Source organism: Ovis canadensis, chromosome 16 (genome assembly GCF_042477335.2).
Source record: "Ovis canadensis isolate MfBH-ARS-UI-01 breed Bighorn chromosome 16, ARS-UI_OviCan_v2, whole genome shotgun sequence".
NCBI classification, from domain to species: domain Eukaryota; kingdom Metazoa; phylum Chordata; class Mammalia; order Artiodactyla; family Bovidae; genus Ovis; species Ovis canadensis.
In genome coordinates, this window is record NC_091260.1 from 84089399 (window position 1) to 84103202 (window position 13804).

The window sequence follows — 13804 nt, forward strand, 5'->3', positions numbered from 1 at the left end:
GTGAAGCTGAGAGGATCGCCGCGGCTCACTTTCCTCTCCACTTAGAAAAGTTTACCGAGCTTGTGGCTGCATTAACCGGCTCTTCTGCTTCGCCCTCCCAGTGTCTAGAAGCCCGCGGCGCCCGAGCAGTGGCCACGCCACGCCGGCCCCCTCGCTCAGGACCCTGCCGGCCCCGCCCGCCGGCCCCGGGCCCGCCATGTCCTACCCGCAGTTTGGGTACCCCTACTCCTCGGCACCCCAGGTAAGGGGGCCCCGCTAGACCAGCCACCCGCTGTCACCTCCCAGCGAGCGGGGGCCTGGGCCACGCACCCCTCGCGACCCACCCTGGGGCGGGCAGAGGCCGGAGGAACACCGACGGGCTGGGCCCCCATTTCCCGCTTTTGTTTGTCCCCCACTCTCTCCCGGGCTCCAAGGCTGTGCCCCGGGGAAGCTGGGGACCCAGGAGAGAGGTGGCACCCGAGGGCGTGCGCGCTGAGGCCTTGGAAGCCCCCAGGGGAGGGTGTGACAATTCCGGCCAGGAGACGCTGGGCCTCACGCGTCTGGAGGAGACCCGGTGCACTTGCGTCGTGGAAAGGGACGCGCGGACCCGTGTGGACGGTGGCAGCGCCGCCGAAGACACGGAGTGCGCGCCCCCGGGGCTGTGCGTGGGGTGGACGCAGGCCCAGGGGCCCAGCCTGGAGTCCGGGGGCCCCCTTCCTCACCCCTCTCTCCCCTAGTTCCTGATGACCACCAACTCCCTGAGCGCGTGCTGCGAGTCCGGCGGCCGCACGCTGGCCGACTCCGGGCCAGCTGCCTCGGCCCCAGCGCCCGTCTACTGCCCGGTCTACGAGAGCCGGCTGCTGGCCACCGCGCGCCACGAGCTCAACTCGGCCGCGGCGCTGGGCGTCTACGGGGGCCCCTACGGCGGCTCGCAGGGCTACGGCAACTACGTGACCTACGGCTCCGAAGCGTCCGCCTTCTACTCGCTGGTAAGGGGAGGGGGTGCCTCGCAAGCCTTCTTACTGCCACGCTCGCCTCGACCGCTCTACCTGCCAAACTCACTTTCCCCAAACTCTGGAGGCGAGGGGCGAGTCCCCTGCGGCCCGGGCGCCCCACCCTGCCCTAACCCTAGCTTCCAAGCCTGGTCCTTCGGAGCGCACCAGCCCCAGGGCCGGGGGCTTCTGGCGGGCGGGGCCTCGTACTGAATGTGCGTATTGTTTTCTGTCTGCTCTCTATTGAGTTGGGATCAGATCCGTGGTTCTGTCGCGGCTCGCTCGGGCCTGTCCCCCACCCGGCCCCCTACCCGCCTTCTCTTCACGGGGCTGCTCCCCTTTTCCACCCGCCCTTCGCCCTGCGCCCCGCCCAGCCCCTCCGCCTCCGCCGCTGCCCAGTCGCTCCCGCCCCCAGCCCCTTCCCCTCTCTCATTCCCTGACACCCCATCTCTGCGCCTCCTCATTCCACATCTTGGGGCTCCTTCGCTGCCGGGGCCCGAAGGGCAGCCTGGGACCGGGCCAGGCGGCTGGGGATGGGGGCGGGATGGCGGCTGCCCAGGGGCCTTCGGGAAGCCCGCCTGAGCCAGCGTTCCCAGGGGAGGGGTCGAGCTGGGTTGCATCCCGGAAGCTGCGACCCCAGGCTCACGGGCTCCTACAGAACAGCTTCGACTCCAAGGATGCGCCGGGATCTGCGCATGCGGGCCTCGCTCCCGCCGCTGCCGCCTACTACCCTTATGAGCCGGCGCTGGGCCAGTACCCGTATGACAGGTGAGGGCCACCCCGCCACGGCCCCCTCAACCCCCCCGGACACCCGACCCGCGCAGTCCCGCCCCCGCCCCCTTCCACGCCCTCCCACGGCCCCGCCTCCCCGCCCCCCGACCCCCGCGCCACTCCCCTTCTGAAAGTTTGGGCGACTGAGAGGGGTCTTTCCCGGGTCAAGCTCCAGCTGACCCGGGGTTGGGCGCACCAGCCCGTGTCGCCACAACCTAAAGGCTAAGCTGTCTCCCCGCGTGGCACCCACGCCGTCTTTCCCGACTCCCAAAGCCCAGACTTGGCCGCCTCCCCTACCTGGAGAGGTGCGGCCTGTGCGGTGCGTCCCGGCCCAGCCCACCGCCCCTACAGGGGCGCCCTTGCGCACCAGCAGACCGCAGGCCTTCGTGGAGCGACGGGCACCTGTAACTGCAGACCTCGCATGTAGACCCTGCGGGCACTATGTCCCCACAGGCGCTCGGGACCATTTCTGCCCACGGGTGGTGCGTCGTCGGGTTCTTCGCGTCCCTGCGATATGGTTTCCTGGTTTCAGGATCAAAGGGGCCCAAAAAAGGACCTTGCAGAGATATGGGTGTCTGTAGGGTGACAGAGACCTGGCTGGGCTTGCGCCGGGCTTCTCCCCCACCCACTGGGACCTCTCTGACTCCATACAGGTTTAATCAAATGTAAACAGTGAAAGGCAGCGCCCACCTGGGTAAAACCCATTCCACCATAAACACACCCCACCCCCACGACCGGGATTGAAAGCCACGTGGGCCTGGCCCTGGCCGGCCCCCGCCCGCGGTGCGGGGCCGCTGCCGGCGCCCCATTGCCCAGCTTGTCCCCAGGTATGGGAGCATGGACAGCGGCACGCGGCGCAAGAACGCCACGCGCGAGACCACCAGCACGCTCAAGGCCTGGCTCAACGAGCACCGCAAGAACCCCTACCCCACCAAGGGCGAGAAGATCATGCTGGCCATCATCACCAAGATGACCCTCACGCAGGTCTCCACCTGGTTCGCCAACGCGCGCCGGCGCCTCAAGAAGGAGAACAAGATGACGTGGCCTCCGAGGAACAAGTGCGCAGATGAGAAGCGGCCCTACGCCGAGGGCGAGGAGGAAGAAGGGGGCGAGGAGGAAGGCCGGGGGCAGCCCCTCAAGAGCACCAAGGCTGAAGGTACCTGGGAGGCTGGCGGTGCCGGGCCTGGTCTCAGGGCGGGGCCTCCCTGCGCCTTCTCGCGCGTGTTCTCAGACCTCTAAAGGCGTGGGATAAGGCAAGCCCCTGGGCCTAAGCTGCGAATGGCGTGCCCTGGCCCCGAGGAAGTGAGGCTGTGTGAGCCAGGGGACCCGAGCAGTGAGCTGGGAGCTCTCGAAAAACCACCCCGTTTGGTAGGAGGCCGGAATCAGATTGGCCCCTGTTCGGGGCACCAGGAGCCCGGAGGCGATGGGAGCTGGAGGAAATTCGCACGAGCTTTTCCTCGCTTCAGAGTGGCCGCTAACCACGCGCTCAGAACCGGGAAGGAGGGTACCGGGTTCGGCGAACCGCCGCCCCGTCTCCCTTCACTGGCCACTCTCTCTCTCCCGGCAGAGCCCGTCGGCAAAGGCAAGGACCTGGAGCTCAGCGACCTGGAGGACTTTGACCCCCTGGAGGGAGAACCCCCAGAGTGCGAGCTGAAGCCTCCCTTCCAGCCCCTGGACGGCGGTCTGGATCGCATTCCCACCGGGCCGGAAGGGCCCAGCGCCCCGGGGAAGGAGGCTCCGGGCGCCCTCCGGCTGCCCCTGGCCTCCGGGGGCGGGGCCGCTCTGGACCAAGACCTGGAGAGGGCCCGGAGCTGCCTCCGGAGCGCGGCGGCCGGGTCGGAGCAGCCGGCGGGCGCGGGGAGCGGCCCGCAGGCCTGCGAGTCCAAGCTGGGCTTCGCTCCCTCTGGGGCGTCGGCCGGCCTCGAGGCCAAGCCGCGCATCTGGTCCCTGGCACACACGGCCACCGCGGCCGCCGCCACCGCCTTCAGCCAGACTGAGTTTCCCTCGTGCATGCTCAAGCGCCAAGGGCCCCCCGCGGGCCCTGCGGCCCCCTCCTCGGCGCCCGCCTCCTCCTCGCCCGCGGCCCCGGCCCCCGCCGGTGCCCTGGACAGGCACCAGGACTCCCCGGTAACCAGTCTCAGAAACTGGGTAGACGGGGTCTTCCACGACCCCATCCTCAGGCACAGCACTTTGAACCAGGCCTGGGCCACAGCCAAGAGCGCGCTCCTGGACCGGGGGCCGCTGGGCCGCTCGCTGGGGGCGGGCGCCAACGTGCTGACCACGCCCATGGCGCGCCCCTTCCCGCCCGCCGCGCCCCCAGACGCCCCAGCCGCCGCCAAGGACCTGCTGGCCGTGCCAAAGGCCGGCGGCAAGCCCTTCTGCGCCTAAAGGGCAGGGCGCCGGGGCGAGGAGAGAGCCGGCGCTCAGGCCGCAGGCGCGAACGTGGCCTACCCTTTTTTACCGAGTGGCCAAAGCGAGGCGAAAGGGCGGCGCAGCTCAGGCCGCCAGCCCTCCCCGGAGGGAGCGTCTGAACTCGGGCTCCCGGGGCCACGGACAGGAGTCGGCCGGGCCCTCCCCAACCGAGGGACCCGGCCGGACAGGGCTGCTCTCAGAGCAGCAGGGAGACACCCTGAAGCATAAAGTTTACGTCCAAAAGTTTACATGCGAAGACGCGTCGTTCGAGGCCCGTTCGTGTTGCTGTCCCCTCTGGGTTTGAGGCTTGCCGCTGTTCCTCGTGAAGACTCCTCAGCCTGCTGACCTTCCGATTTCATCCTCAGCACATACTTTTCACCAACAGCACTTCACCGAGTTTACACTGTTGCACACTCTTTACCCGATAAAATTATGTTTTTTTTAATGTATGTTCACACCAGTAATTGCCTGCTTCAGAGGCTGATATAACAAAACCAATAAAACCGAGTGATGGTGTTTGCATTGCAAAACGAGCACTTGAGAAGCCCGGCGACTTGGAAGCGTGAGAGAAGCTGCGCCTCTGCCCATCCCCGAGGGCAGCCGCGGGGCGGCTCACAGAGCCCAAGGCCGAAATTGAAGCGTTGTTCAGAAAACAGTCACACTAAACTCAGGATTCTGTAGTGCTTCCGATTAGAAGGTGGTGAGAGACCCCAAACTTTTCATCTGTCCTCCAGTGCCAGACCCCAGAATTTTGAGTTTCTTTGGCTAGATGAGAAAACCTGTTGTTAAACTTCCAAATTCCCTGGGACTGTGCCCTGATAGGGGAGAGGTGTGCGGCCACTACTGCCTGCCCTCAGCCCCGCCTGGGCAGAATGAGCTTCCTCCCGCGGCCTTGGGGCCTCCGAACTCCCCCGAGAAGGGGGTCTAGGGAGCGAGGCAGGACGTCAGGAGGAGGGGATGGGGGACCCGCCCCTATGCTGTCAGCCTCCGCCCGTGGGATGAGCTTAGTAGACGGAAGACCTGAGGCAGGGCTGGAAGGAAGGGAGGTGGGGGGAACGTGAGCCTTCCCCGCCTCGCCTAGCTCCTTGCAGACCCCCAGCTCTGCTCAGAAACTCGCTGGCTCCCTCCCCAAGGTGGACTCTGTGGAGTTCCCTGCCCCCCTCCCGCGGGCTTCTGCCCCCCATCACCCCACCCAGCTCCTCCTCCCCACGTCGCGCAAGCGCCCCTCGAAGACACCAGAGGAGCTCTCACTGGACTCAGCGCTGGCCCTCGCCTGCCAGCTCTCTGTCTAAGGCTCCCCTGGGCCTCACAGCTGTCCCAGGTGCCCAGAGGGAGGACGGGCCGCCAGACAGGAGCCTGCGAGGGTGGAGCGGCCCGTTCGTGCTTCGGTAAAGAAATGGTAGCCCTTGGTCCGTAGGCGGACAGACGCAGGCCGCAGAGACGCCAGCTGAAGACGAGAGTCGCCCCGCCGACCTGCAAGCAGCCTTGGAGAGACCCAGGAGGCCCGGCCCTTCTTTGGGAGGGGCTGGGTGCCCCGTGGGTCCCGGCCACCTGGGAAAGGCCGGGCGATCGAGGCGCTGGAAAGCGGGCCCGATGGGGTGAGTGTCCCACCAGGGAGAGGGAACCCGCGAGGGGCACCCCAGAGCGGTGGCCCCTGCTGGCGCGACCTCGAACCCCAGGCCTGGAGCGGAGGGCGCGGGCGCGGGCCCTGCGCCTCGCCGGCCCCGCGGTAATTGGATTGTACCGCCCGCGCGCTGTCACCGTATTGACTTTCGCTCTCTTGGATGATATTATCCGGACTCGGAAGCTCGCCGCTGATGTGTCTGTCAAAAGGCTGCGGCGGGAGCCCCCGGCCTGGCGAGCGAGCATCAGCCAAGATAATTTGAAGTGAAATTTTCATTTTGACAGTAAACCCCTCAATTTCTAAAGGCTCCGCGCTCCGAGAGCTCGCTGGCAGGGGGAGGCTTTGCAGAAAGCCCACGTCTTAGACTGAAAAGGGCAAAATAACTCGAATTAGTTGTAATAGATAAAAGGGCAAAAATAAAGAGTCAAGGGTACTTGACAGTAATAGCGAAAGTGGAGTCTCAGGGGAGATGCTGCGGTCGGGGCTGGGGCGCCAGGAATTTTAATGCGCGGCCGCCGTGCGCGCCCCCACCCCGCCTTAGACAAAGCCAGACATTTTCAGCTAAAACAAGGTTTCGCAGATGCAGGAGGCTTGGCTCGGCAAGACAGGAGCTGCGGAGCCAGAAACCCCAGGAACCCCAGGCTGGGGCTTCTGCGGGGCCCAGGCTGTGGGCCGCGCGCGGCTGGGCGCGCGTGCGCGCGCATTGGTCCGGCTGGGTCCGACTCTGGCTCCTTCCCGAGCGGGCCCTCGCGGGATCCAGCCCAGGAGACTCCAGCAATCCCAGCCCGTTGCCTCAGGGACCCCAGGCCCCTGACATCGCCGGGGCGCAGAGGCCCCTCGTGTCCCCGCAGAACCCCCCAAGTGCAGGAGCCCTCAGGTCGTGGTGAAACTGGCTCACCGGAAGGGTTTATTGGAAACAGAGAAATTGTATGAAATAAAGGCATGAAGCGGAGAGCCGGGATGCAGCCGCATCCCGGGGGCGACTCGCCCAAAAGATGCCCCAAAGCTGGAGTCGTCACGTAGGCGCACACCCGTCATCTTTGGGGTACACTCTGGCAGGGTCACTCACCCACCCTCTGGCTGATCTTCAGAGCAGGGTCGGGCTAGCACAAGCGGGGCGGGAATGCATGTTTAGGCGAGGCCGCGGTCCGCGGGGCGGGGGGAGCGCTTCCCTCCCAGGGAGGCCGTCAGAAGGGCTCGGGCCCGAAGCTCTCAGCCGCTCAGGCGTGGCGAATTCAAACACACCAAGGAGGGGACGCTAAATTAACGGCGCTCTTTACATAGAGCCCAAATAAAACTGTAATCAGCGGCGCGTTACTTTTCATTAAGCGAGTCTGACAGCGGCATACCCAGCCCCGACAGGGGAACAGGCGGGGGAAATATACTGCCCTCCCGCCGGCCCGCTAAGATAATTCCTTAAGCACCATTAACAGCTCTTAGCCGCGGGAAATGGGCTCCCTGAAAACGTCTCCAAATCTAAAAGCTTTATCGACCCTCCAGCCGCCACTGATGGCTCAATTTTTTTTCCTCTCTTCCTTTCCTTTTTTCTTTTTCTTTTTTTTTTTTTTAACTAAAGGGAGAGACGTCCAGCAAGGTAATGGAGTTTGACACGACACCTTCTTAACTAGAGAGAGAGGCAGGGAAGCCAGCCCTTAAATGATATTTAAAAGGCAACCAATTAAGATTTAAAGTGGTCGTCTCCTGAGATTATGCAAGGATTTATGCCACCTCCTTCCCCGGGCTCCGGGCCTGCGCTGCGGGGGCCTGGGCGCCCCGCTGCCTCTTCCCTCCTTCCCGTCTCTCTCCGTCTCTCTTCTCCATCTTCGCTTCTGTCTCTCTCCTTCCCAAAGAGAGAAGGTCTTCCGAGGCCCACGCTGTCTTGGCTCAAGGGTTCTTGGCTCGCCTCCTGCAAAGGGCCCGCTCTCCCGAAGCAGAGGACACCAGATTGAGGGAAACTGAGGCTGCTCAGCCGCCCCCCCCCCCCGCCCAAGGCTGCGGGTCACTCAAAGCAGTGACTTAGGGGTGTCTGCGGCGGCGTAGGGGTGCAGGGCCGGCTGGTCCGCAGTGGATGTGCCTCCAAGGCAGGAGACAACCCACAGGAGAATAGAGGGGACTGCCGCAAAGCCCGCGTCCCTACGGCTGCCCTGCCCCGCGCTGAGCACTCAGAGCCCACCTCCCTGAGAGCTTAGGGGCTCAGACCCCGCCCCTCCCTCGCTTGGATGAAGCAGGAAAGTCCCCTCCCTGGGGGCGGCCTCGTGGGAAAGCTGCAAAGCCAGCAAGCAGGCACCGTGACCTCACCTCCTGACCTCAGGCTCAGGTCTTTTAGGAGGTGAGGGGAAAAAAAGAAGAGAGGAGGGGGAGGGAGGGGAGGGAGAAAGGGGGGAGGGGGACTGGGGGGGACAGGGAAGGGGGAGGGGGGGAGGGGGGACGGGGATGGGGGAAGGGAGCAGAGAGGGGACCAGGGGAGGAGAGAGCTAGTGGGGAGAGTGCCTTCCAACATGAGCTTTCTGAAGAAACACTTGTGGGGAAAGTGCCTTGTGCCAAGAGGACTCTGGCTCTGGGTGAAGCCTGCAGGTTTATCTGAAGCCCCAGGACCAGACAACCACCCCTCCCCGCACCAACAGACACACACACACACACACACACACACACACACCTGCTTCTCTGTCAGAGGCTCAGCTTACTGAAGGCTGGGGCATCAGCCCACTCAGGACTCTAAGAAGCAGGGCAGGAGACCCGTCTCCTCAGTCAGGGCTCAGGGAGGCTCAGCAGACCCCCCCCCCCAAGTCTGACCAAGTCTGATCAGCAAGGGTGGAGAGCCAGCCTCAGGAGCCCCACCGGGCAAGAACCTTCATGAGCTGAGCTGAAGCCATAGGGCAGGAAGACGCCGAACACCCAGAGCAAGGGCAAGGCAGAGGAGGGGTTTCCACGCCGGCCTGGACCCTCACCTGTGCCTCACAGGGCACCAAGGCCCCGTTCCGGCCGTGATTCTGCTGCTGCTGAAGCAAGTGGGCACCAGAGGTGCTGGGATCCCTCCGCCCCGGGGCCAGCGGATGGCTCGGGGTCAGGGCAGTGGGTCGCTGAGCCCCAGGGCAGCAGGGGTCCACACAAGCCCCTTCTTGTCCCTGGTGCACCACCTCCCTGGCTGAGCTGAGCAAGGGCCCCTCCACCAGCCCAGCTTGGGTTGCAGTGAGAGGTGGATTTGACAGGGCAGGGCTCGGGGGTAGTGTCCAGGCCAGGCCCCCGAAGGAGCAGTGCCCCTTTTAACCAGGGACAGGACACAAGTTGGGTGGAGGCTGGGGCCGGTTTGGGGAAAGCCTGGGGGGTGTGAGTGATCAGGGGCTCCCTTCTAGACCCCTGCTGCCCACCCCTGGGGCCCCGAAGCCCCCAGGTTGCTCGGGCAGGGCTGGTGCAGGCTGCCCGCTTGGATCTGAGAGGCTCCTGGCCTGGGTGCAGACTGGAGGAAAATACCCAGTAACCCAGCAAAATGGAGGCAGCAGGGGCAACCACAGGGCAGTGAGGACCTCCGGTCCCTCAGGGCCCCAGCGGGACACGCCAGGGAAGAGTCCGAGTCGGGGAGACTCACAGACAAGCCGGGAGAATTAGGAGCTTTTCTGGGGTTAGGCAGACGGGAGGGGCCTGCGCATGCACGCACACGCGCTCACACGTGAGCACACAGGCACGCCCAGGGCAGCGGAGGCTCCTGCGGCCGCAGGCTGGTCAGGCCTGTGGAGCCTGGTGTCACCCTGGACACACGCTCCGGGGCCCCAACCCCGACTCTCCTGCCCAAGAGTTGCCATGCAACCCCCAGACCCTGACCCGGGTCACGGGACCTCACCCATCACATGGGGCTGCCATTCACGGTCAGACAGCAGATGGGACCTGATTGGTGAGTTTGAGACTCTTAACCTGCACCATCAGCTGAGGTTCAGAGCATCAGCCTGAGCAGTGGCTCCAGCCCTGCCGCAGCGCTCGGCGGGTCAGGAGCCTCGTTCACGTTGGCCCAGCAGGTGGGTCCCTGCATCCCTGACGGTGGCTCCTGGCGTCCCGGGCCAGCAACAGACCCTCCTGGGGGCGGGGCGGGTTCTGCACAAGTGCACATACGCACTGCCCCGGGTCCTCAGAGTCCACTCCGGGGGCGGGGGCGTACCTCCGCCTCTGCTGCTCTGCGGTGTCGAGTGGACGCCCCTGTCTGTCCACGTTGGTGAGATCCAGCTTCCAGGTGTCTCTGTGAACGCAGGGTCTGCAGGAGCAGGTGGACACCGAGGACTAGGAGGACTCCCGAATGTAGGGGTCACCCCGACCTCCCCGGTTGGCACCAGTGGAAAAGAACCTGCCTGCCAAGGCAGGGCACATACAAGATGTGGGTTCCGGCCTTGGGTCGAGACGAGCTCCTGCAGAGAGACATGGCAGCCCTCTCCAGTGTTCCTGGAGAATCCCAGGGACACAGGAGCCTGGTGGGCTACAGTCCATGGGACTGCAGAGTCAGACACGACTGAAGCGACTCGGCATGCACGCTGACCTTCCCACTTGGCACTCGGGTCGGTTGTCTGCATAGTTAGATGTGGGAGGACCCCCTGGCCACCGGGGTGGGAGGCCTGCCCCAGGTCAGCCAGGGGGAGCAAGGGCATGAGCGCCGGCTGTCCTGCAGAGGACAGGACGGGCTTGTGCCAGGCAGGCCTGCCCACGGGGCCCAGGAGAGCACCCAGCCCTGGCAGGCAGGGTGCGGCCCAGGGGGCTCCACCTTCCCCTCTGGCCGCAGAGCTGGGATGCGGTGGCTGGAGGGGACTGGGGTGTGAGGGTGCCACCCAAGGTCACCACAGAAGCCAAGTGAGCCCAGGACACAGACGGCTCGCCACCGGCTGCAGGGGCTGCAGGGGCTCAGCGAGGCCTCCCGTTTTCCACCTTCTCAGCAGTGACCCAGCGCCCAGCGCCCTGCACTGGGGGACTCCCAGGCTGAGCCTCAGGGCATCACGGGGCTGTGTCCTCGGAGCCTGGAGTCTGCGGTGAGCCCACCAGCTCCACATTCCTGCGGTCCGCTGGGAGAGGACTCGGCGGCCTCCCGGGAGCTGGCCCTTCCTCTTATTTTGGCTCCTGAATTGCTCTGCGCCCACAGTGCCTGAGGCAGGGGCGGGTGGACCGGGGTTATCTGCGAAGCTGCAGCTTTTCACCCATTTCTGTTGTTCACCAACAAGGGGCGGCTGCAGGGGCGCCGAGAGGGCTGGCGTGTGTGTGGCCGTGTGCAGCTGTCTACGTGTGCTTCTGGAAACCAGAGACCATTCACTTTATTCTTCTAGTTTCAAGTACAGAATAAGTTATTATCCTCGACACTGAGGGCTTCCCTGGGGGCTCAGCTGGTAGAGAATCTGCCTGCAGTGCAAGAGACCCCGGTTCAATTCCTGGGTCAGGAAGTTCCCCTGGAGAAGGGACAGGCTGCCCACTCCAGTCTTCTTGGACTTCCCTGGGGGCTCAGCTGGTAAAGAATCTGCCTGCAATGCGGGAGACCTGGGTTTGATCCCTGGGTTGACACGATCCCTGGAGGAGGGCATGGCGATGCACTCCAGCATTCTGGCCTGGAGAATCCCATGGACTGTATAGCCCATGGGGTCGCAAAGAGTCGGACACGACTTTCACTTCTTTCTCTTTCTGGTGGCTCAGATGGTAAAGAATCCACCTGTCAATGCAGGAGACTGGGGTTCAATCCCTGGGTCGGGAAGACCCCCTGGAGGAGGGCATGGCAACCCACTCCAGTGTTCCTGCCTGGGGAATCCCGCAGACAGAGGAGCCTGGTGGGCTACAGTCCATGGGGTCACAGAGAGTCGGACACGACTGAGCGACTGACATAAATACACACGGAGAAAAGCACGTCAGGCTCCCTCATCACAGTGCTGCGCTGGGGCATTGTTTCTGCTTTTATTTTGCACGCTTGCCTGACTTCTCACTGAAGCCAGAAAAGAAGTGACCACACGAGAAGTGGAGCCCTCGGGCCCAGACCTGCCACCAGAGCGGGCCCTGGGCCTGGGCAGCGCCGACGACCAGGACCACCCAAGGCCTGGGGCCCCCTCGTCCAGGCTGCTCTGACAGGGGACGGGGCACCGTGCTCCCTGTGAAGTGACAGCTACAGATCGCTGCCCAGGACGCCGCCCTCCCAGGATCTCGGCTCAGCAGGCAAGTGAGGCCAGGGGCTGGGGGCCGCCAGACCTGGGCACTGTGTGCGGCCCACGGTCACGCCACTCAGGGCCGTGGAGCCCCAGCCTGTGTGCAAGGCCGAGCAGTTGTCACCTTGCCCAGCACGAGGGCCCAGCTGGGGTATCAGGCCTCTTCCCGGCTGTTGGGGTTTTAGAACAGACAGGTCCTTGTCAGACCAAGGCTTTGTCCAAGCCGACGGGCAGGACTGTGTTACATCTGGAGGGTCTTCCATGTGGCCGACCCTGGGGAGGCAGGGGAAGGAGAGAGCAGCCTCACGCTGGGGGAACCCAAGCCCCTGCCCTGCCCCAGCCTGCACGGGGCACCACCACTTGCACCCACCAGGCCCGGAAGGGTCCAGGTGAGCATGCTCCTGAGAGGGTGGGAAAGCAGAAAGGAGGCCTGGATTTCCAGAAGGCAGTGGTGGCGGGAGGCAGGGGGGAGAGGCAGGAGGCTGGGACACCCTACAAGTTAGGGCTGGGCCACCGAGGGGAGGTCTGCAGCGTAGGGCTGACGGGGACCCCCAGGAGGTCCCACCTTCGTGGAAGCGCGCTCTGTACCTAATAACCATCCAGGGCCTCCTCTGGGGACCGAAGTCCCGGTAGCTTCCTGATCTGATGAAGGGCGCCCTCCCGCCGTGGGAAACGGAGCCCTGGCGGTTGGTTTTCGCTCAAGGTAACAAAGTAATCGTTGGCTATCGGCCGCGGTCATCGGCAGCCTGGTACCTGCGCGGGGTGATCTGATGGCCCGCGGGCTGTGTGCTCTCCAGAGCATGGGGACTGGACGCTGGGGGCCCCCAGGCCCCGCATTCCCCGTCCGGATCTCCTAAGGGCCCAGAGCGTCTGCACCACCCGAATGAAGCCCTTATCACAAGTAGCAGAAAGGTCACAATTCCTGGAAACCAGAGACAAAGGCTGGGCCCGCCACAGGGCAGTGAGGTCCCGCGCAGCTGGACTGGGCCCCGCGACCTCTGACGTGAAAGGCATGGCGTTGGGAGGGGCCGGGAGGGCAGAAGACCGCAGGACGGGGCTGGGCCCCCCAACACTGCAGGCGTTTTCCCCCCTCCCTGTGGACCCCCTCCTTCCCAAAAGGTCCTGTGCCTCTTATCACCTGCCAAGACTGGGAAACCCAGAAGCTGCCTCAAACCCCGGGAACGCCCAGGGTCAGGGGCACGCTTGGCCCGGTAGGGACGGCCGTGCACACAGAGAGAACTGTGAGCCCATGGTCACTGGGGAACATGCCCGACGGGGCCGCGAGGGCACCAGGCTGGGCTGGCAGGCACACAGTGGCAGTTCAGGGCGTGTTTCTGAGGGTGGCTGCCTGACGCTGCATCCGGGATGCCTGGCATCAGTTCTAGAGACTGAGAGCCGCTCCAGGTTGTGACCAGCCGATGGAACTGTGGGCGGGGTGGAGGCTGGCTGAAATGACGTCAGAGCATTGGCCGGCAAGGACCCCAGGGCTAAGGGAGCCAGAAACGCCGCAGCAGGGAGTTACCGTGCAGTTCACCGTCCGGCCAGAGAAGGTCCTTCCGCGATGTGTCAGGAGCCACGGACAGTGAGAGCCCCTCCTCCCAGACTCTGCCACGCTGCTCCCTGCAGGCCGCTCAGCCAGGCCCCACCCCACGGGGGCGGATCCCAGAGGGGTCAGGATCGGGCGCTCTTGGCCACAAGAAACGGGGTTGATGTGGGACTCGGGTGGGTAGCCAGCCTGCCCCAACCCGTCTGGCCCACAGAGATCCTTGACGACACCAGTGAATCTCGGCGTTCCTAGGACTCAAACACCCACCAACTCAAATCTTCCTTAACTTTTATAATGAAAGGGACAGTGTCAGAACCGCAAA

At 64.6% G+C, this 13804-nt stretch overlaps 1 protein-coding gene across 1 annotated transcript; it reads left to right on the forward strand.

The window, feature by feature from the left end:
* The first annotated feature begins 126 nt into the window (after nt 1-126).
* Nucleotides 127-4656, forward strand: IRX4 (iroquois homeobox 4). The gene is made up of 5 exons (XM_069555976.1): nt 127-241; nt 717-968; nt 1630-1739; nt 2570-2898; nt 3310-4656. The coding sequence occupies exons 1-5, from the start codon at nt 197-199 to the stop codon at nt 4128-4130; spliced, it is 1557 nt and encodes a 518-aa protein (XP_069412077.1). The 5' UTR covers nt 127-196; the 3' UTR covers nt 4131-4656.
* The last annotated feature ends 9148 nt before the right edge of the window (nt 4657-13804 follow it).